Source organism: Scomber japonicus, chromosome 20 (genome assembly GCF_027409825.1).
Source record: "Scomber japonicus isolate fScoJap1 chromosome 20, fScoJap1.pri, whole genome shotgun sequence".
Taxonomy (NCBI): Eukaryota; Metazoa; Chordata; class Actinopteri; order Scombriformes; family Scombridae; genus Scomber; species Scomber japonicus.
The window spans coordinates 1399574-1422986 of record NC_070597.1 but is presented as its reverse complement, the minus strand read 5'-3'; the positions used below and the strand labels follow the sequence as shown (position 1 = coordinate 1422986).

The 23413-nt window shown below is 49.6% G+C and overlaps 1 protein-coding gene across 1 annotated transcript in view; it reads left to right on the top strand.

The window, feature by feature from the left end:
- Positions 1–3115: 3115 nt before the first annotated feature.
- The window catches only part of heatr1 (HEAT repeat containing 1), a 39487-nt gene continuing 19189 nt past the window's right edge, over positions 3116–23413 (top strand). The window contains exons 1-17 of the mRNA XM_053341666.1: positions 3116–3257; positions 4182–4398; positions 7530–7671; positions 9714–9815; positions 9939–10079; positions 11445–11656; positions 12832–13047; positions 16317–16418; positions 17489–17606; positions 18019–18126; positions 19010–19108; positions 19202–19290; positions 19768–19976; positions 21287–21408; positions 21936–22308; positions 22893–23041; positions 23115–23307. Coding sequence (XP_053197641.1) covers positions 3116–3257; positions 4182–4398; positions 7530–7671; positions 9714–9815; positions 9939–10079; positions 11445–11656; positions 12832–13047; positions 16317–16418; positions 17489–17606; positions 18019–18126; positions 19010–19108; positions 19202–19290; positions 19768–19976; positions 21287–21408; positions 21936–22308; positions 22893–23041; positions 23115–23307 — 2734 coding nt within the window. The remainder of the gene's footprint in view (positions 3258–4181; positions 4399–7529; positions 7672–9713; positions 9816–9938; positions 10080–11444; positions 11657–12831; positions 13048–16316; positions 16419–17488; positions 17607–18018; positions 18127–19009; positions 19109–19201; positions 19291–19767; positions 19977–21286; positions 21409–21935; positions 22309–22892; positions 23042–23114; positions 23308–23413) is intronic.

Genomic DNA, 23413 nt, shown 5'->3' with positions numbered 1-23413 from the left:
GAGTCACAGGCCCATTTTATCCTCTGATTATAAAAATATTGATTACAGATTATATTCTGCTGAAGGTTTAGCTCCACTGTATGACATATTATCAATGACATTAATAATAAAGTGATGATTATGGGATGCTGCTGCTGCTATCATTGTTATATTATTGTAACATTATTTTATATATTATAAACCCAACACAAAAATACACTGCTTTGCTTCTGTGTTATCTTTGAGTATATTCTGGTCTATAATATGTAATAAATCGCGCTGTTACTAAGTTTCTGGTCTTAAATAAAAGAAATAAAAACATTATTTTGGCCTCACCCACGTGTGTCAGAGTTAAAGGGCCTGTCAGCTTCCAGCCAATCAGCGTGGAGCTTTTGAGCGATGACGTCACCGGTTGACCAATCAGCGTGGAGCTCTGAGAGACGACGTCGCCGAAAGACCAATGAAACGCGGCGATGGGCGGAGCCCCGCGAAAAACGAACGGCCGGCTCGTTAACGTTAAACTCTCAAACCGACAAAAACATTAAAACACGTTTAAAAACACCAGATTAAACTACTTACAAACACCGGAGCTTTCAACCAACAGGAGAGTCTTCCTCAGCGGGGTGTAACGGGGAGATAACGGCCGGTTAGCTGCTGCTCGGAGCCACAGGAACAGGCTGGTTTACAGGCTGGTTTTACCGGTTAAAAGACGGCGGAGCAACAGAAGCTTCAGTGTTTTAGTTAAAACTACTCTTATAAAGTAGAAAGATCGTCTAAAAGTCGGCTGACATCTTTAACAGCAGGCAGATAAACACAGAAAGAAGCAGCTGCCGGTCACTCGCTCGTTAAATAGAGCCGCTGGGTTTTTATAGCTGCGGAGGGATTTATCGCCCCCAGGCGGCCGGAGGACGCACTGCGCCGCTGCGTCACAGAGCGTAACCCTCCGCAGAGGATAGGTCACTACTCCTCACTTTATAGCCCTTTATCCATTGCTACACACTACTACACACTGTTATACACTACTACACACTACTACACACTGTTATACACTACTACACACTACTACACACTGTTATACACTACTACACACTACTATACACTGATACACACTGTTACGGACTGTTTATTTTATATCTAAGAACTGTAAAAATACTATTTTATTTTCTTTAAGGATGAAATTTGATGAACTCAACACACAAAGAAGGAAACAAATTCATACATCTGAAGTCAGACCTTTAAGATTTTTGCTCAGCAGCGTTTTCTATTTTTTTTTTTACATAATTATATTATAGACCCATATTATACTATTATTACTGTTATATGCTGCAGAAAATACTGTTATACACAACACAAACACATACTGGCTGTTTTAATATTTTACTGTATTAATGTAATCATAATAATCATATAAAAAGTTTTAAAGAATAAAAACATGATCTTATGGAACAAACTAGCAGCAGAACTGAAATCATTTTTAAATCCAGGTTAGAAACACTTCTCTTCTCCTGAGCTTATGATTGAGCTCTTTTAAAGCACTTTACATTTTAATCTTTCATTTGCACTCTATGTCCTTTTAATGATGTTAAAGCTAATTTATTATTTTATGCTGCAATCATTTTATTTATGTCTTTCTATTTTTCTGTACTTTGTTTTTATTATGGGGGGGCAGGGTGGGGGGTTAATTGTATGTTTTAAGTTTCTCAAATTACATGTTTTTCTGTTTTATGTAAAGCACATTGAGTTGACATTGTGTATGAAATGTGCTATATAAATAAAACTGCCTTGCCTTGCCTTATTTTGAAGGGCTGTGACCCCGGATGAACAACCACGTCACATCCGGTATCAACAGCGTGTTTGTGTGTGAGTCCATGTGCTGATCTACGCGAGACTACCAGGTCTGATTAAAGTTTATTTTCATTTATTAACACTTTATAATGTTTAAAATGTTTAAGTTTGTGTTGATTTAACAGTTTATTAGCATGTTGTTGATCACTGCGAGTTATCTGAACTATAACTCTCATTATAGATAAACTGCATCTGCTCCTTTGTGCTTTTATTTTATTTCATTGTTAACATTTTAAACTCTTTAAACAGATTATAATATAAGGTTTAATGTGCTGGGTTATAATGTGGTTACAGTAAGAGTAAACCGGGATAATGATAAAGTAATGACGCACACACCAAACCTCATTAAAGAAACTTCATATTTAAAGTTTCCTGGTTGTTTAAAGTAGTTTAAAGTTAAACGGAAGTAGTTTTAATAACGTCTCCAAACAGGAAGTAGTCATCCTTTAATTCGGCTTCAATATAATAAATTATAAATAATCCATCAGTTTTATTTCAATCTAACCTCTTTATAATAAATCATAATGTGGCCTCTCTGTGTTCACTGGTAGATTCACTCAGAGCGAGAAAAACTACTAAAAGTGCTAAACTGGGAGATACTGGGAGATACTGGGAGGTGTATTGGAGGTACTGGGAGGTACTGGGAGTCGCTGGGAGGTGTTGGGAGGTACTGGGAGTCGCTGGGAGGTGTTGGGAGGTACTGGGAGTCGCTGGGAGGTGATGGGAGGTACTGGGAGGTGTGTTGGAGGTGCTGGGAGTCGCTGGGAGGTGCTGGGAGGTGTTGGTAGCTGATGGGAGGTGTGTTGGAGGTACTGGGGAGGTGCTGAGAAGTACTGGGAGGTGCTGAGAGGTGCTGGATGATACTGGGAAGTGATGGGAGCTACTGGGAGATACTGGGAGGTGTTGGGAGACGCTGGGTGGCGTTGGGAGGTGATGGGAGGTGCTGAGAGGTACTGGAAGCTGCTGGGAGCCACTAGGAGGTGTTGGGAGATATTGGGAGGTTCCTCTCCCTCCTCCTCTTCCTCCTCTCCCTCCTCTCCTTCCTCCTCCCCCTCCTCCTCTCCCTCCTCCTCCTCCTCCTCCTCCTCCTCCTCTCCTTCCTCCTCTTCCTATCATAGGATCCATATGCAGACATGATGATGCTCCTCTAGTGTTAGCAGTGATCACATGCAGCAGCTCCGTTAACCCCTTCCTCCTCCCCCTCTTCCTCTCTTTCCTCCTCCTCCTCCTCCTCCTCCTCTTAACTTAACTTAACTCTTTGTGTGTCCATCAGATAACCACAGAGTGAATCATGACGTCGTTGGCTCACCAGCTGAAGCGGCTCGCGCTGCCTCAGAGCGACGCCAACCTGCTGACACGCAGAGAGATCGACTCCCTGCTGTTTGACCCTAAAGATGCTGCCACCATGGACCGGAGCACCTTCTACGCCCTCGGTCAGTCTGCTGCTGCTACACCCTTACTACTGTTACTACGGTTACTACTGTTACTACTGTTACTACGGTTACTACGGTTACTACTGTTACTACGGTTACTACTGTTACTACTGTTACTACAGTTACTACTGTTACTACTGTTACTACTGTGACTACTGTTACTACGGTTACTACGTTTACTACGGTTACTACTGTTACTACTGTTACTACTGTTACTACTGTTACTACTGTTACTACTGTTACTACTGTTACTACTGTTACTACTGCTACTACGGTTACTACGGTTACTACTGTTACTACTGTTACTACTGTTACTACTGCTACTACGGTTACTACTGTTACTACTGTTACTACTGTTACTACGGTTACTACTGTTACTACTGTTACTACTGTTACTACGGTTACTACTGTTACTACTGTTACTACTGTTACTACTGTTACTACGGTTACTACTGTTACTACTGTTACTACTGTTACTACGGTTACTACTGTTACTACTGTTACTACCCTTACTACTGTTACTACTGTTACTACGGTTACTATTGTTACTACTGTTACTACGGTTACTACGGTTACTACTGTTACTATGGTTACTACTGCTACTACGGTTACTACGGTTACTACGGATACTACTGCTACTACGGTTACTACTGTTACTACGGTTACTACGGTTACTACTGTTACTACTGTTACTACTGTTACTCTATACAGCCTGGTTCTGTCCTCGTGATGATGCTCAACTCTTCCTCCTCTTCCTCTTCCTCCTCCTCCTCCTCTCCTTCCTCCTCTTCCTCCTCTCCCCCTCCTCCACCTCCTCTTCCTCCTCCTCTCCTTCCTCCTCCTCCCTTCCTTCCTCCTCTTCCTCTCCTTCCTCCTCCTCCTCCTTCCTCTTCCTCCTCCTCCTCCTCCTCCTCCTCCTCCCAGGTTGCACGGGGCTGGAGGAGCTGCTGGGAATCGAACCAGCGTTCTCAGAGTTTCAGGACACTCTGTTCAGTCGGGCCTCGCTGACTCTGGAGCGCAGCGTCCAGTCGAAGGAAGTCAACGAGAAGCTGGACGCCGGCGTGTCTCTGTTCCTCACCCGCCTCTGCCCGTACTTCCTCCTCAAGCCGGCTCACAAGTGCATCGAGTGGCTCGTTCACCGGTACGCTGCACCGACACATCCACAACTCACCACAGCACACAGAATATACCAGCAGTGTTTCATACAAAGACTCAGAAGTAGGGCTGGGTAGTGTCAATGATTTCCTGAATCGATTCAATTCCGATTCACAGGGTCCCGATCCGATCCGATTTTATGTTCCCAGAGTTTCTGTTTTGTAAGTCAGACCAAATTCTTCAAGAGTAAAGTGAAATGATGAGTCTGATCCAACACTGGGATCTAGCATGATAGCATCTATGTGGATTTACCCTTAAAACCAGTGGCATTTTAAATCATGTCATGTTGAATTATGATGTCATCATGTAACCATAGTGATGATGTCATCATGTAACCATAAAGATTATGGATAAGCATGTCAGCATGTCAGACCTTACCGTGGTGGAGGGGTTTGCGTGTCCCAATGACCCCAGGAGCTCGGACGCGGGTCACCGGGGCCCCCCCCTGGACCCAGGCCTGGGGGTGGGGCTCGGAGGCGAGCGCCTGGTGGTCGGGCCTTCGCCCATGAGGCCTGGCTGGGCACAGCCCGAAGAAGGGACATGGGACCCCGCTCTCACAGACCCACCACCAGTGAGAGGGGCCAAAGGGGTCGGGTGCAGTGTGAGCTGGGCAGCGGCCGAAGGCGGGGACCTTGGCGGTCCGACCCTCGGCTGCAGTAGCTAGCTCTAGGGACGTGGAACGTCACCTCTCTGGTGGGGAAGGAGCCTGAGCTGGTGCGTGAGGTTGAGAAGTTCCGGCTCGATATAGTCGGCCTCACCTCGACGCACAGCAAGAGCTCTGGAACCAGTCTGGAACCAGTCTCCTCCAGAGGGGTTGGACTCTCCTCCACTCTGGAGTTGCCACTGGTGTCAGGCGCCGGGCAGGGGTGGCAATACATATTGCCCCCCGACTTGGTGCCTGTATGTTGGAGTTTACCTCGGTAGACGAGAGGGTGGCCTCCCTCCGCCTTCGGGTGGGGGGACGGATCCTGACTGTTGTTTGTGCCTATGGTCCAAACAGCAGTTCAGAGTATCCACCCTTCTTGGACTCCTTGGAGGGGGGGCTGGAAAACACTCCCCCTGGGGATTCCCTCGTTCTGCTGGGGGACTTCAACGCCCATGTTGGCGGCGACAGTGAGACCTGTAGGGGTGTGATTGGGAGGAACTCTGTCGCTGAGGCAAAAACCCGGACATGGGAGGAGTTCGGTGAGGCCATGGCAAATGACTTCCGGACGGCTTCGAGGAGATTCTGGACCACCATCCGGCGTCTCGGGAGGGGGAAGCAGTGCACCATCAACACTGTGTATGGTGGGGAGGGCTGCTGACCTCGACTCGGGACGTTGTGGATCAGTGGAAGGAATACTTCGAAGACCTCCTCAATCCCACCGACACACCTTCCGGTAAGGAAGCAGGACCGGGGGACTCGGGTGTGGGCTCTCCTATCTCTGGGGTGGAGGTCGCCGAGGTGGTTAAAAAGCTCCTCGGTGGCAGGGCCCCGGGGGTGGATGAGATCCGCCCCGAGTTCCTCAAGGCCCTGGATGTTGTGGGGCTGTCATGGTTGACACGACTCTGCAGCATCGCGTGGACATGAGGGGCAGTGCCTCTGGATTGGCAGACTGGGGTGGTGGTCCCTCTTTTTAAGAAGGGGGACCGGAGGGTGTGTTCCAACTACAGGGGAATCACACTCCTCAGCCTCCCTGGTAAGGTCTATTCGGGGGTGCTGGAGAGGAGGGTCCATCGGATAGTCGAACCTCGGATTCAGGAGGAGCAGTGTGGTTTTCGTCCGGGCCGTGGAACAGTGGACCAGGTCTACACCCTCTGCAGGATCCTTGAGGGTGCATGGGAGTTTGCCCAACCAGTCCACATGTGTTTTGTGGACTTGGAGAAGGCATTCGACCGTGTCCCTCGGGGGATTCTGTGGGGGGTTCTCCGGGAGTATGGGGTATCGGACCCCCTGATACGGGCTGTCCGTTCCCTGTATGACCGGTGTCAGAGCTTGGTCCGCATTGCCGGTAATAAGTCGGACTTGTTTCCAGTGAGGGTTGGACTCCATCCGCCAGGGCTGCCCTTTATCATCGATCCTGTTCATAATCTTTATGGACAGGATTTCTAGGTGCAGCCAGGGTGTGGAGGGAGTCCGGTTTGGTGACCTCAGGATTGGGTCACTGCTTTTTGCAGATGATGTGGTCCTGTTGGCTTCATCAGACCGTGACCTCCAACTCTCACTGGATCGGTTCGCAGCCGAGTGTGAAGCGGCCGGGATGAGAATCAGCACCTCCAAATCCGAGTCCATGGTCCTCAACCGGAAAAGGGTGGAGTGCACTCTCCGGGTCGGGGATGAGATTCTGCCTCAAGTGGAGGAGTTCAAGTACCTCGGGGTCTTGTTCACAGTGAGGGAAGGATGGAGCGTGAGACCGACAGGCGGATCGGTGCAGCGTCTGCGGTAATGCGGACTCTGCACAGATCCGTCGTGGTGAAGAGAGAGCTGAGCCGAAAGGCAAAGCTCTCGATTTACCAGTCGATCTTCGTTCCTACCCTCACCTCTGGTCATGAGCTTTGGGTAGTGACCCAAAGAACAAGATGGCGGGTACAAGCGGCTGAAATGAGCTTCCTCCGTAGGCTGGCTGGGCTCTCCCTTAGAGATAGGGTGAGAAGCTCAGTTATCCGGAGGGAGCTCGGAGTAGACCCGCTGCTCCTCCGCGTCGAGAGGAGCCAGATGAGGAGGCTCGGGCATCTAGTCAGGATGCCTCCCGGACGCCTCCCTGGTGAGGTGTTCAGGGCCCGTCCCACCGGTAGGAGACCCAGGACACGCTGGAGAGACTATGTCTCTCGGCTGGCCTGGGAATGCCTCGGGGTCCCCCGGGAAGAGCTGGACGAAGTGGCTGGGGAGAGGGAAGTCTGGGCTTCCCTGCTTAGGCTGCTGCCCCCGCGACCCGACCCCGGATAAGCGGAAGAGGATGGATGGCTTCCATCTATTCTCTCTGAAAAAATCCATTCACAGAATTTTGAATCGATTTCGAATTTTTAAAAAGAAAATCGATATAAATTGATGGATCGATTTTTTTGGACACACCCCTACTCAGAATGAAATAATGAGTTTCTTATCATCATCTAACATGCTGTTCTGTTGTGTTGCAGTTTCCACATCCAGCTGTATAACCCCGACAGTCTGCTGGCCTGCGCGCTGCCGTATCACGACACCAACGTGTTCGTCAGAGTTCTGCAGCTCCTCAAGATCAAAGACGCCACCAACCGCTGGAACTGGCTGCAAGGCCTCCAGGTGCTGCACCAAAAACTGTCATATACTGCACAATACTGCTATGTACTACTGCATGTATACTAGTTAATACATATTTAAAAATATAATATGCATACTGACATATATACTACTACTACTGCTTCCAAAAACTGCTCAACACTGTATATATATATATATATATATATATATATATATATATATATATATATATATATATATATATATATATATATATATATATATATATATATATATATATATACTGCCACATACTGCTATATAACAGACAGGACTGCTGTATAGTGGACAGGACAGGACTGCTGTATAGAGGACAGGACAGGACTGCTGTATAGTGGACAGGACTGCTGTATAGTGGACAGGACAGGACTGCTGTATAGTGGACAGGACTGCTGTATAGTGGACAGGACTGCTGTATAGTGGACAGGACAGGACTGCTGTATAGTGGACAGGACTGCTGTATAGTGGACAGGACTGCTGTATAGTGGACAGGACAGGACTGCTGTATAGTGGACAGGACTGATGTATAGTGGACAGGACAGGACTGCTGTATAGTGGACAGGACTGCTGTACAGTGGACAGGACAGGACTGTTGTATAGTGGACAGGACAGGACTGCTGTATAGTGGACAGGACTGTTGTATAGTGGACAGGACAGGACTGTTGTATAGTGGACAGGACAGGACTGCTGTATAGTGGACAGGACTGCTGTATAGTGGACAGGACAGGACTGCTGTATAGTGGACAGGACAGGACTGCTGTATAGTGGACAGGACTGGACTGATGGACAGGACTGATGTATAATGGACAGGACAGGACTGCTGTATAATGGACAGGACAGGACTGCTGTATAGTGGACAGGACAGGACTGCTGTATAGTGGACAGGACTGCTGTATAGTGGACAGGACTGCTGTATAGTGGACAGGACAGGACAGGACTGCTGTATAGTGGACAGGACAGGACTGCTGTATAGTGGACAGGACAGGACTGTTGTATAGTGGACAGGACAGGACTGTTGTATAGTGGACAGGACAGGACTGATGTATAGTGGACAGGACTGTTGTATAGTGGACAGGACAGGACTGCTGTATAGTGGACAGGGCAGGACTGCTGTATAGTGGACAGGGCAGGACTGCTGTATAGTGGACAGGACAGGACTGATGGACAGGACTGCTGTATAGTGGACAGGACTGTTGTATAGTGGACAGGACTGTTGTATAGTGGACAGGACTGTTGTATAGTGGACAGGACAGGACTGCTGTATAGTGGACAGGACAGGACTGTTGTTTAGTGGACAGGACTGCTGTATAATGGACAGGACTGAGGGACAGGACTGTTGTATAGTGGACAGGACTGATGTATAGTGGACAGGACAGGACTGATGGACAGGACTGCTGTATAGTGGACAGGACTGTTGTATAGTGGACAGGACTGTTGTATAGTGGACAGGACTGTTGTATAGTGGACAGGACAGGACTGTTGTATAGTGGACAGGACAGGACTGTTGTATAGTGGACAGGACAGGACTGTTGTATAATGGACAGGACTGCTGTATAGTGGACAGGACTGCTGTATAGTGGACAGGACTGAGGGACAGGACTGAGGGACAGGACTGTTGTATAGTGGACAGGACTGAGGGACAGGACTGCTGTATAGTGGACAGGACAGGACTGCTGTATAGTGGACAGGACTGCTGTATAGTGGACAGGACAGGACTGCTGTATAGTGGACAGGACTGAGGGACAGGACTGAGGGACAGGACTGATGGACAGGACTGATGTATAGTGGACAGGACTGTTGTATAGTGGACAGGACTGTTGTATAGTGGACAGGACTGTTGTATAGTGGACAGGACTGAGGGACAGGACTGATGGACAGGACTGATGTATAGTGGACAGGACTGATGTATAGTGGACAGGACAGGACTGATGTATAGTGGACAGGACTGCTGTATAGTGGACAGGACTGAGGGACAGGACTGAGGGACAGGACTGCTGTATAAAGTGAAGCCATGATGTGACCCTGCTGAGTTTGTCTCTCTGTAGAAACCCGGCGTCCCGCTGGCCAGAGGGACTCTGATCACTCACTGCTACACAGACCTGAGCTTCATGGACTTCATCTGCACCATGGTCACCAAGTCCATCCAGGTACGGTCCCCCCTCAGACCAGCTCTCATTTAACCCTGTCCTCCCTGCTTCCTGCTTCCTGCTTCCTGCTTCCTGCTTCCTGCTTCCTGCTTCCTCCTGATGGTTTCCTCTTGTTGTTTCCAGGCGTATTCGGGACAGTCTGGCACCTCCTCTCAGCTCAGAGTGATCTTCTCCTTCTACGCGTCCACCATCGTCCCCGCTCTGGACGCTGTGGACAAAGTGTCCGACGCCATCATCGCCAAACTGCTGCCGTACGTCCAGAAGGTAAAAACCCCTCTGAGACCCCTCCGAGACCCCTCTGAGACCCCTCTGGTCTGACCTTCAGCGTGGAGGAAGTCTGTCTGAGTCTGTAACACTTTAACACACATTACTATGTAGTTTATAAACACAGTTAAACATGAGGCCCGTGGGCCAAAACCGGACCGCCGAGGGGTGCAATCCGGCCCACTTTCCCTCCTGTGTTATTTTCCTTCTTTCAATCTGTCCTTCCTCCCTTCCTTCTTTCCATCCTTCCTTCCTTCCTTCCTTCCGTCTGTCCTTCCTTCTGTGTGTCTGTCCTTCCTTCCTTTCTTCCTTCCTTCCGTCTGTCCTTCCTTCTGTGTGTCTGTCCTTCCTTCCTTTCTTGCTTCCGTCTGTCCTTCCTTCTGTGTGTCTGTCCTTCCTTCCTTTCATCTTTCCATCTGTCCTTCCTTCCTTCCTTTCTTCCTTCCTTCCGTCTGTCCTTCCTTCTGTGTGTCTGTCCTTCCTTCCTTTCTTGCTTCCGTCTGTCCTTTCTTCTGTGTGTCTGTCCTTCCTTCCTTCCTTCTTTCCATCTGTCCTTCCTTCCTTCCTTCCGTCTGTCCTTCCATCTGTCCTTCCATCTGTGTGTCTGTCCTTCCTTCCTTTCTTCTTTCCATCTGTCCTTCCTTCCTTTCTTCATATGTCCTTCCTGCTTTCCTTTCTTTCCTACCTTTCTTCCCTCCTTCCTTTTGTCTGTCTTTCCTTTCTTCCCTTCTTATTTCCTTCCTTCCTTCCCTCCATCTTTTTAATGATGAGATAAGATAGGTGTGTATGTGGCCGTTGAATGAAGATGAGTTTGACACCTCTGGTTTTAACCCTTTATTGGGCAAATAATTATATTTGGTAACTTCTGTAAATATCCCAAAATATCCTTCCTTCCTTCCGTCCTTCCTTCCTTCCTTCCTTCCTTCCTTCCTTCCTTCCTTCCTCCCTCCCTGCCTTCCTTTCCTTCCTCCCTGCCTTCTTTCCTCCCTTCCTCTTTTCCTTTCTCCCTCCCTCATTCCTTATTCCTTCCTTCCTTCCTTCCATCTGTTCTTCCTCCCTCCCTCTTTCTCTCCTCCCTTCCTTCTTTCCTTCCTCCATCCCCCTTTCTTCTTCCTTCCGACCTTCTTTCTTCCCTCCTCCCTCCTTCTCTCTTTCTTTCCTCCCCCCTACCTTCCTTTCTTCCTTTCCTTCCTCCGTCCTTCCTTCCCTACCCTCCTTCCTTCCTTCCTTCCTCCCTTCCTTTCAATGAGTGTCCTATAAAGGCTTAACTAATGCTTAACATTGTGTCCTCATTATAAAGTGTTACTGTCTGAGTCTGATGTACGTGTCACTTCCTGTGCTCTACGTGTCACTTCCTGTGCTCAGGGTCTGAAGTCGTCTCTGGTGGACTACCGGGCGGCGTCCTACATGCTGGTGTGCCAGCTGGCGGTGAAGGTGGTGCTGCAGGACGCGCTGGTGGAGACACTCGCCGTCCTCGTCAGCAAGTCTCTGCTCAGAGAGCCGTCGCTTCCTAAAGAAGGAATCGGCTGTCTCATCGTCCTGCTGCAGAGCCAGAGGGAAGGAGCCGCCGGGACACGGTACCACCTTCCTCCTCCTCTTCCTCCTCTTCCTCTTCCTCTTCCTCTTCCTCCTCCTCCTCCTCCTTCTCCTCCTCCTGCTCCTCTTCTTCCTCTTCCTCTTCCTCCTGCTCCTGTTCCTCCTCCTCCTCCTCCTCTTCCTCTTCCTCTTCCTCCTGCTCCTGTTCCTCCTCCTCCTCCTTCTCCTCCTCCTGCTCCTCTTCTTCCTCTTCCTCTTCCTCCTCCTCCTCCTCCTCCTCCTCCTCCTCCTCCTTCTCTTCCTCTTCCTCCTGCTCTTCCTCTTCCTCCTGCTCCTCCTCCTCTTCCTCTTCCTCTTCCTCCTCCTCCTCCTCCTCCTCCTTCTCCTCCTCTTCCTCTTCCTCCTCCTCCTCCTCCTCCTCCTCCTCCTCCTCCTCCTCCTCCTCCTCCTCCTCTTCTTCTTCTTCTTCTTCTTCTTCTTCTTCTTCTTCTTCTTCTTCTTCTTCTTCATCTTCTTCTTCTTCCTCCTCCTCCTCCTTTTCCTCCTCCTCTTCTTCTTCTTCTTCTTCTTCTTCTTCTTCTTCTTCTCCTCCTCCTGCTCCTCTTCTTCCTCTTCCTCCTCCTTCTCCTCTTCCTCTTCCTCCTCCTCCTCTTCCTCCTCCTCCTCCTCTTCCTTTTCCTCCTCCTCCTCCTCTTTTTCCTCTCTTTCCTCCTCCTCCTCTTCCTCTTATTCCTCCTCCTCTTCTTCCTCCTCTTCTTCCTCCTCCTCTTCCTCCTCCTCTTCCCCTTCTTCCTCCTTCTCCTCTTCCTCCACCCCTTCTACCTCCTCCTCCTCTTCCTCCTCCTCCTCTTCCTCCTCCTCCTCCTCTTCCCCCTCCTCCTCTTCCTCCTCCTCCTCCTCTTCTTCCTCCTCCTCCTCCTCCTCCTCCTCCTCCTCCTCTTCTTCTTCCTCCTCCTCCTCTTCTTTCTCTTCCTCTTCCTCCTCCTCTTCTTCTTCCTCCTCCTCTTCTTTCTCTTCCTCCTCCTCCTCCTCCTCTTCTTCTTTCTCCTCCTCCTCCTCCTCCTCCTCCTCTTCCCCCTCTTCCTCCTCCTCCTCCTCCTCCTCCTCCTCTCTCTTCCTCCTCCTCCTTCCCCTTCCCCCTCTTCCTCCTCCTCCTCCTCCTCCTCCTCCTCCTCCTCCTCCTCCTCCTCTAACTCCTCTGTGTCTCCTCCCTCAGGTTCTGCGGTCCTCTCTGCTCCGTGTCTCCTCTCGTCTCCACGCTGCAGGTGATGTCAGTGTCTCATGACATCAGTCCTCTGCTGAGCTACGTACTTCCTCACCTGCTCCGCGCTGCGTTCAGCTCGGATCAGAGCGACGCCGAGCAGCTCGCCGTCCTGGAGGCGATGCTGCAGAACGTTCCTCTGACCAGAGGCCTGGACCAGACTGTCGCTCGGTAACTTCAGCTCTTCATCTCAGTCCAGTTTAAAACATGTTAAACAGAGGAGTCAAACTCATCTTCATTCAAGGGCCACATGCAGAACAATTAGATCTCATGTGGGCCGGATCATTAAAAAGATGGAACAAGGGAAGAAGGGAAGGAAGGAAGGAAGGAAAGAAGGACAAAAGGAAGAAAGAAAAGGGATTAGGACAGAAGGACAGATGGAAGAAAGGAAGGATGGAAGGAAGGAAGGAAAAGAAGACAGGAAAGAAAGATGGAAGAACACGAAGGAAGGAAAGAAGGAAAGAGAAAGAAAGAGAGGGAAGGAAGGAAGGGAGGAGGGAAGGAAAAAAGAAAGAAAGGAAGGACAGATGGAAGGAAGAAAGGGAGGGAGGGAGGAAGGAAGGAAGGAAAAGAAGACAGGAAGGAAGGAAGGAAGGAAGGAAGGAAAAAAGAAAGAAAGGGAAGAAGGACAGAAGGAAGGAAGGAAGGATGGAAGGACAGTGGGCCAGATTGGATCCCTCGGCGGGCCAGTTCTGGCCCACGGGCCGCATGTTTGACACCCCTGATGTAAAAGGTCACGTTGAAGCTCTGAGAGGTGAAATAAAGCCTTAATATTAAACTCACATAGATCACATATGGACAGGGTTCCCACACATCCTGGAAAACCTGGGAATGTTCCAGTCATGGAAAATTAGAGAAAAAGTGAAATGATTTCTCCTCTCTCTGCTTCTCTCTGTCTCTCTCTGCCTCTCTCTGCTTCTCTCTGCCTCTCTCTGCCTCTCTGCCTCTCTGCTTCTCTCTGCCTCTCTCTGCCTCTCTCTGCTTCTCTCTGCTTCTCTCTGCTTCTCTCTGCCTCTCTCTGCTTCTCTCTGCTTCTCTCTGCTTCTCTCTGCTTCTCTCTGCTTCTCTCTGTCTCTCTCTGCCTCTCTCTGCTTCTCTCTGCCTCTCTCTGCTTCTCTCTGCCTCTCTCTGCCTCTCTCTGCCTCTCTCTGCTTCTCTCTGCTTCTCTCTGCTTCTCTCTGCCTCTCTCTGCTTCTCTCTGCTTCTCTCTGCTTCTCTCTGCTTCTCTCTGCTTCTCTCTGTCTCTCTCTGCCTCTCTCTGCTTCTCTCTGCCTCTCTCTGCTTCTCTCTGCTTCTCTCTGCCTCTCTCTGCTTCTCTCTGCTTCTCTCTGCTTCTCTCTGCCTCTCTCTGCTTCTCTCTGCTTCTCTCTGCTTCTCTCTGCTTCTCTCTGCTTCTCTCTGCCTCTCTCTGCTTCTCTCTGCCTCTCTCTGCTTCTCTCTGCTTCTCTCTGCTTCTCTCTGCCTCTCTCTGCTTCTCTCTGCTTCTCTCTGCCTCTCTCTGCCTCTCTCTGCCTCTCTCTGCTTCTCTCTGCTTCTCTCTGCCTCTCTCTGCCTCTCTCTGCTTCTCTCTGCCTCTCTCTGCTTCTCTCTGCTTCTCTCTGCTTCTCTCTGCTTCTCTCTGCCTCTCTCTGCTTCTCTCTGCCTCTCTCTGCTTCTCTCTGCCTCTCTCTGCTTCTCTCTGCTTCTCTCTGCTTCTCTCTGCCTCTCTGTGCTTCTCTCTGCTTCTCTCTGCTTCTCTCTGCCTCTCTCTGCCTCTCTCTGCTTCTCTCTGCCTCTCTCTGCTTCTCTCTGCCTCTCTCTGCTTCTCTCTGCTTCTCTCTGCTTCTCTCTGCCTCTCTCTGCTTCTCTCTGCTTCTCTCTGCCTCTCTCTGCTTCTCTCTGCCTCTCTCTGCTTCTCTCTGCTTCTCTCTGCTTCTCTCTGCCTCTCTCTGCTTCTCTCTGCTTCTCTCTGCCTCTCTCTGCTTCTCTCTGCTTCTCTCTGCCTCTCTCTGCTTCTCTCTGCCTCTCTCTGCCTCTCTCTGCTTCTCTCTGCTTCCCTCTGCCTCTCTGCTTCTCTCTGCTTCTCTCTGCTTCTCTCTGCTTCTCTCTGCTTCCCTCTGCCTCTCTCTGCTTCTCTCTGCCTCTCTCTGCCTCTCTCTGCTTCTCTCTGCTTCTCTCTGCTTCTCTCTGCCTCTCTCTGCTTCTCTCTGCCTCTCTCTGCTTCTCTCTGCCTCTCTCTGCCTCTCTCTGCTTCTCTCTGCCTCTCTCTGCTTCTCTCTGCTTCTCTCTGCCTCTCTCTGCCTCTCTCTGCCTCTCTCTGCCTCTCTCTGCCTCTCTCTGCTTCTCTCTGCCTCTCTCTGCCTCTCTCTGCTTCTCTCTGCCTCTCTCTGCTTCTCTCTGCTTCTCTCTGCTTCTCTCTGCTTCTCTCTGCTTCTCTCTGCCTCTCTCTGCCTCTCTCTGCTTCTCTCTGCCTCTCTCTGCCTCTCTCTGCTTCTCTCTGCTTCTCTCTGCTTCTCTCTGCCTCTCTCTGCTTCTCTCTGCCTCTCTCTGCCTCTCTCTGCTTCTCTCTGCTTCTCTCTGCTTCTCTCTGCCTCTCTCTGCTTCTCTCTGCTTCTCTCTGCTTCTCTCTGCTTCTCTCTGCCTCTCTCTGCTTCTCTCTGCTTCTCTCTGCTTCTCTCTGCCTCTCTCTGCCTCTCTCTGCCTCTCTCTGCTTCTCTCTGCTTCTCTCTGCCTCTCTCTGCTTCTCTCTGCTTCTCTCTGCTTCTCTCTGCCTCTCTCTGCTTCTCTCTGCCTCTCTCTGCCTCTCTCTGCTTCTCTCTGCTTCTCTCTGCTTCTCTCTGCCTCTCTCTGCTTCTCTCTGCTTCTCTCTGCCTCTCTCTGCTTCTCTCTGCTTCTCTCTGCTTCTCTCTGCTTCTCTCTGCTTCTCTCTGCCTCTCTCTGCTTCTCTCTGCTTCTCTCTGCCTCTCTCTGCCTCTCTCTGCTTCTCTCTGCCTCTCTCTGCCTTCTGAGTGAATGCAAACGTTTTAGAAGGTTTGCACACAGCGGCTCCCGTGACGCTCTACAGGCTCAGATATGTGTTATAATTTCTGAGGCTGTAAAAGATGATTTGAAAGATGAGTTCTAGCCATTGATTGCACATCTTTTAAATCAGACTTCTGGGGAGCAGGAGAGGAACAAATATAGAAGCCATCTGGGTAAATGTACAAAATGCAAAATACAACTGTAGAAAATGACTACAGTGTGTGTGTGTGTGTGGGGGGGGGGGGGGGGGGGTGTTAGTTAGCAGCTGAAAATGTCCTGGAAAATGATTTCAAGAAAAGAGTGGAAACCCTGATGTTGTGTTTCTGATGTATTTCACTGAGCTGTAGCAACACACACACACACACACACACACACACAGACACACACACACACAGACACACACACACACACAGACTCTAACGTCAGCGTCTCTGTCTCAGTTTGCTGCTGCAGGAATATCTGAGTCAGACTGACCCGACCCCTGAAGACCTGAACGCCCTCAACCAACGTCTGCTGCCCCTGGTCCGACTGCTCGAGTCCAAGTGAGTCTGAGTCTGAGTCTCTGAGTCTCTGAGTCTGAGTCTGAGTCTGAGTCTCTGAGTCTGAGTCTGAGTCTCTGAGTCTGAGTCTCTGAGTCTCTGAGTCTCTGAGTCTGAGAGTCTGAGTCTGAGTCTCTGAGTCTGAGTCTCTGAGTCTCTGAGTCTCTGAGTCTCTGAGTCTCTGAGTCTCTGAGTCTCTGAGTCTGAGAGTCTGAGTCTCTGAGTCTGAGTCTCTGAGTCTGAGTCTCTGAGTCTGAGTCTGAGTCTGAGTCTCTGAGTCTCTGAGTCTGAGTCTCTGAGTCTGAGTCTGAGTCTCTGAGTCTGAGTCTCTGAGTCTGAGTCTGAGTCTCTGAGTCTGAGAGTCTGAGTCTCTGAGTCTGAGTCTCTGAGTCTGAGTCTCTGAGTCTGAGTCTGAGTCTGAGTCTCTGAGTCTCTGAGTCTGAGTCTGAGTCTCTGAGTCTGAGTCTGAGTCTCTGAGTCTGAGTCTCTGAGTCTCTGAGTCTGAGTCTGAGTCTCTGAGTCTGAGTCTCTGAGTCTGAGTCTCTGAGTCTCTGAGTCCGAGTCTCTGAGTCCGAGTCTCTGAGTCCGAGTCTCTGAGTCCGAGTCCCTGAGTCCGAGTCTCTGAGTCCGAGTCTCTGAGTCCGAGTCTCTGAGTCCGAGTCTGAGTCTCTGAGTCTGAGTCTCTGAGTCCGAGTCTGAGTCTCTGAGTCTGAGTCTGAGTCTCTGAGTCTCTGAGTCTGAGTCTGAGTCTCTGAGTCTCTGAGTCTGAGTCTCTGAGTCTGAGTCTCTGAGTCTGAGTCTCTGAGTCTGAGTCTCTGAGTCTGAGTCTCTGAGTCTGAGTCTCTGAGTCTGAGTCTCTGAGTCTCTGAGTCTGAGTCTGAGTCTGAGTCTCTGAGTCTGAGTCTCTGAGTCTGAGTCTCTGAGTCTGAGTCTGAGTCTCTGAGTCTGAGTCTGAGTCTCTGAGTCTGAGTCTAGTATCACAGGTTATTTTAGGGGAGCTTTAGACCCTCCGTTGCAATAAATAAAGGCAGTTTTAGGGTTAACCAGATGTTTGTCCTCTGGTCCTCCTGCAGGTACTGTGGAGCTCTGGACGGAGTCCTCGCAGGTCATGTGACCGACATCAGCAGCGCCGAGCAGAAACGTCTCTTCCACCACTTCCTGTCCCTGTCCATGAGCAGCGGGAAGTATCAGGTAGGTCCACTTCCACCACTTCCTGTCTCTGTCCATGAGCAGCGGGAAGTATCAGGTAGGTCCACTTCCACCACTTCCTGTCCCTGTCCATGAGCAGCGGGAAGTATCAGGTAGGTCCAGGTCTCCGTCAGCGGGTCAGACCTGAGGAGACCCGTCTGTAATCTCTGCGTGGTGATTGGTCGTCTGTAATCTCTGCGTGATGATTGGTCGTCTGTAATCTCTGCGTGATGATTGGTCGTCTGTAATCTCTGCGTGATGATTGGTCGTCTGTAATCTCTGCGTGATGATTGGTCGTCTGTAATCTCTGCGTGGTGATTGGTCGTCTGTAATCTCTGCGTGGTGATTGGTCGTCTGTAATCTCTGCGTGGTGATTGGTCGTCTGTAATCTCTGCGTGATGATTGGTTCCTGCAGATTTTGGGCGAGTCGGACACGTCTCTGCTGCTCAGCCTGAAGCACCCGCAGACGTCAGTGAGGGTCTCGGCGGTGGATCAGCTGATGAGCATCATCGCCTCCGGACAGGTAACGCACCCCCCACACCTCATCATATCTGATTAACAGGAGGAAGGAAGGAAGGAAGGAGAGAAAAGAAGGAATGAGGAAGGAAGGAAGGAAGGAAGTAAGGAGAGGAAAGAAGGAATGCGGAAGGAAGGAAGGATGGAAAGAAAGAGAGAAGGAGGGAGGAAAAGTGGAAGGAAGTAAGGAGAGGAAAGAAGGAATGAGGAAGGAAGGAAGGAGGAAAAGAGGAAGGAAGGAAGGAGGAAGGAAGGAAGGAAGGAGGAAAAGAGGAAGGAGAGAAGGACGGAAGGAAGGATAGAAGGACGGAAGGAAGGAAGGAAGGATGGAAAGAAAGAGAGAAGGAGGGAGGAAAAGTGGAAGGAAGTAAGGAGAGGAAAGAAGGAATGAGGAAGGAAGGAAGGAGGAAAAGAGGAAGGAAGGAAGGAGGAAGGAAGGAAGGAAGGAGGAAAAGAGGAAGGAGAGAAGGACGGAAGGAAGGATAGAAGGACGGAAGGAAGGAAGGAAGGATAGAAGGAAGTAAGGACAGGAAGGAAGGAAGGAGAGAAGGACGGAAGGAAGGAAGGAGAGAAGGACGGACGGAAGTAAGGAGAGGAAAGAAGGAATGAGGAAGGAAGGAAGGAGAGGAAAGATGGAATGAGGAAGGAAGGAAGGAGGAGAGGAAGGAAGTAAGGAGAGGAAAGAAGGAAGGAGGAAAAGTGGAAGGAAGTAAGGAGAGGAAAGGAGGAATGAGGAAGGAAGTAAGGAGAGGAAAGAAGGAATGAGGACGTATCTTTATAATCTGTGTTTAGGAAGGAGGAAGGAGGAAAAGTGGAAGGAAGTAAGGAGAGGAAGGAAGGAATGAAGGAAGTAAGGAGAGGAAAGAAGGAATGATAATGTGTGTTTGTAGCAGCAGAGTTTGGACGAAGTGTTCCTGAAGGAAGCCGTCAGCGAGCGGCTGAAGGACGATTCGCCGGCCGTCGTCGCCGCGGCTCTCAAAGTGCTCGAGGTCAGTGATGTCACACGGCGGCGTTACCATGGCGACGGGCTGAATGATTATTGATTGGTGGACTCATCGGTGGCTCTGTTTGTGGTGTTTTAGGCTCTGTGTGACGAGCTGGACGCTGAAGACGTCGTTTCATCTTTACTGTCACTGCTGCACAGAACTGATCTGTCCCACGCTGAGCAGTGGTCAGTGAAGTACACACACACACATATATATATACACACACACATATATGCACACACACATACATACACACATATACACACACACACACACATATATATACACACACAAACACACACACACACACATATACACACACACACACACATATATACACACATACACACACACACACATATACACACACACACACACATATATACACACACACATATACACACACACACACATATACACACACATACACACACACACACACATATACACACATACATACACACAAACACGCACAAACGCACACACGTACGCACAAACACACACACATATACACATACACACACAAACACACACACATATATACACACACATACACACACACACAAACACACATACACAAACACACATATACACACCATTCAAAGTGAGCATCCACAAAATCTGTTTCCATGGTAACGGTGTCGTCGTCGTCGTTGTTTCAGGCTGCCGGTGCAGACGGAGGCGGTGCGTTTACTGTCCGACCCTCGGCTGGGAAAGAGCGACGCTGAGCTGCTGCAGAGAGTCGGCTGGAAGCTGCTGCCGTTCCTGGTTCTCACCGCCGGGCCGAACGCCGCTCAGACTCACCTCGCTTCCTGCATCGCTCGCTCCTCCGTCATCAGCCGACACCCGCTCACCCTCAACTGGGCCCAAGGTAACACAGTTATTACATTATATATATTATTATTAGGGCTGTCAAACGATTAATTTTTTAAAATCGAGATTAATCGTTTCCATAGTTAAACGCGATTAATGGCGTTTTGAATTGCATGTTTAAAATCCTGTTATTTTACATTTCAAGGCATTTCCCTCCATCTTTTCCTCCTTTCCTTCCTTCCTTCCTTCCTACCTTCCTTCCCTCCTTTCCTTCCTTCCATCCTTTCCTCCCTCCCTCCTTTCCTTCCTTCCATCCTTTCCTCCCTCCCTCCTTTCCTTCCTTCCTTCCTTCCTACCGTCCTTCCCTCCTTTCCTTCGTTCCTTCGCCCCTCCCTCCCTCCCTCCCTTCCCTCCTTTCCTTCCTTCCCTCCTTTCCTTCGTTCCTTCATCCTCCCTCCTTCCTTTCCTTCCTTCCCTCCCTCCCTCCTTTCTTTCTACCTTCCTACCTCCCTCCCTTCCTTTTTTCTCCCTCCCTACCTTCCTCCCTCCCTACCTTCCCTCCCCAGTTTTAAGCCCATAATGTAAAGCATTTCTTACCAGAGTGTCTTAACTGGGAATCAATCACGGCTCTGCTGCGACTCCCACACTCCAAAATGGTCCTTTGGTGGAGCTGAGGCTGGCTTGGCTGCACCTGGGTGTTTAGCGTGGAGGTGCTAACTCAAACTCCACGTACTCCGGTGGTAGTTAAACTCCGTTTGACACAGGTTGCATTTTACTTTTGACTTGTCAACTGAAGCGTCTGGAAGTGTTTTAAAGTTAAACAAGCCGTTCAAAAGTCCAGTAGCTCTCTTACTTTCCATCAGCGCGGTAGGTTTACTGCAGGAGGCCACTTCAAAGCATAGCGCTACAGCTAGAGGAGCCGTCTACGGGGGGGAAGGAAAGGAGGAAGGAAGGAAGGAAGGAAGGAAGGAAGGAAGGAAGAGAAGAGAAGACAGATAGTAGGAAGAGAAGACCGGAAGGGAGGAAGGAAGGAAGGAAGGGAGGAGAGAAATAAGGGAGGAAAGGAGTAAGGACGAAAAGAGGAAGGAAGGAAGGAAGGAAGGAAGGAAGGAAGGAAAGGAGTAAGGATGAAAAGAGGAAGGAATTAAGGAGAGAAGGAGGGAGGGAGGGAGGGAAAGAGGAAGGAAGGAAGGAGAGAAGGAACGAAGGAACGAAGGAAAGGAGTAAAGACTGTTGTCTCCTCATCAACGCGCTGTTGCTAGGCAACCACGAGACTTGTAATCCATCCGTCGGGAAGAGACAGACAAATGATGACTTCAGACAGTGAGAGTGTTTCCTGTACGGAGGTAAACTGCTTCCTGTTCTCAGGTTTGGACGAGGTGATGAAACGCAGCTCTGAACTCGACTTCGTGGGTTCGGCCAATCAGTGTCTCGTCTCCACGGTGACCAAAAACCTGTCCAACATGGAGCACTTCTGCAGACGGGACGCTGTGAGTTTCTCCTGTTACATTTATAACCAGCTCTGACTGCCCCCCCCCCCCCTCAGCTCTCCTCATTAAAACATAATGAATTATTAACATGCAGAAATAAACTAACTAAACTAAAAGAGCAGCTTGAACTCTGTTGTAATGAACACGTTCCACCACTAGATGTCTCTGTTGTCTATTAGTTCCATCTAGTTGTATCCACAGACTGACTGTATGTCTGAGCTTTCAACAGGACACAAACTACACATGAACCCTCACACTGTCACACAGCGGTGGAAAGTTACTCAGTACATTTACTCAAGTACTGTACTTAAGTAGAACTTAGAGGTACTAGTACTTTACTGTAGTACAGTTTCAGGTACTAGTACTTTCTACTCCACTACATTTATTTAACAGCTTTAGTTACTTTTCAGATGAAGATTTGACACAATGGAAAATATAACAAGCTTTTAAAATACAACACATTGTTAAAGATGAAACCAGTCAGCAGTGTGTAGTCAGCTCACATTTCAGTTTCAATTTGCTCTCAGCTGGATAAACTGGCTCAGTCGGTAGAGCAGCAGCGAGGCTCCGGCCTCAGAGAGAGGGCGTCCTTCCTGGTTCTGACCCGGACTCTGCTGCTCAGCCTGGGGGAGCTGAACGAGACCCAGCACCTGCTCACCGCCCAGAGGCTCTACACGCTGCTGGAGGCCCCCCTGCTGGAGCTCGCCGAGGACGACGACGCTCAGGAAGCCGAGCGTCCCGCCGCCGCCCCCGCCTCTTTCTCTGAGGCTCTGACTCTGTACCTGAACAGGTGTGAGCAGCAGCCAGGTGAGAGGCTGGACCCACAGTTCAGCTTCGTTCTGCTCTCTCTGCTCAGAGACTTCATCTCCTCTCTGAGGTGTCACGACGCCTCGTTCAAAGGTACAAATCCTCATTTTAACTCAACACTCACAAACTTACTCAGTACGTTCATTTAATGCTGCTTTCTACATCTCAGTACTAGTACTTTACTGTAGTACTGTTAGAGGTACTAGTACTTTACTGTAGTACTGTTAGAGGTAGTAGTGCTTTACTGTAGTACAGTTAGAGGTACTAGTACTATACTGCAGTACTGTTAGAGGTACTAGTACTTTACTGTAGTACTGTTAGAGGTACTAGTACTTTACTGTAGTACAGTTAGAGGTACTAGTACTTTACTGTAGTACAGTTAGAGGTACTAGTACTTTACTGTAGTACAGTTAGAGGTACTAGTACTTTACTGTAGTACAGTTAGAGGTACTAGTACTTTACTGTAGTACTGTTAGAGGTACTAGTACTTTACTGTAGTACAGTTAGAGGTACTAGTACTTTACTGTAGTACCGTTTAAAGGTACTAGTACTTTACTGTAGTACAGTTAGAGGTACTAGTACTTTACTGTAGTACAGTTAGAGGTACTAGTACTTTACTGTAGTACTGTTAGAGGTACTAGTACTTTACTGTAGTATTTGAACTACTTCACCCACAGAGGAGGTTTGGTGGAACCCGGAGAGATTGGACACGAACACCTGTTGTTATCTGGGTCTGATGTGTCGTGTGTTCAGCGTGGTCGTCAGCGGAGCGGCCGACGGGCCGGCGGCCGGCAGCTTCAGAGCGTTGATGAAAACACTCGTGCAGGTACGACGGCGTCCACGAGAACACAAACCTAACAAAGTGTTTGTGCAGTTTAATAAACGTCCGTCTGCTGCAGGTTCACCTGCGGGAGCCGCTGATGCTCTTCAGGTTCCTGTGCATGCTGTGGGGATACGGCGGTAACCATGGCGACCAGCTGGACGTGAAGGTGGGCGCCGTGCTGCAGACCCGGGCGCTCTACATGAGCGGCGCTCTGCTGAGCGCTCAGCCGGCCGCGACGCTGGCTCAGCTGACGGCCGCCGAGTCGCCCGGTAAGAGACACGAATACTAATGAGCTCAGGTGATGATGTCACTCAGGTCGGCGCCGTCTGTGGCTGGAGACGAGAGGAGCCAGATGTTTTATTACTCTTATTGATC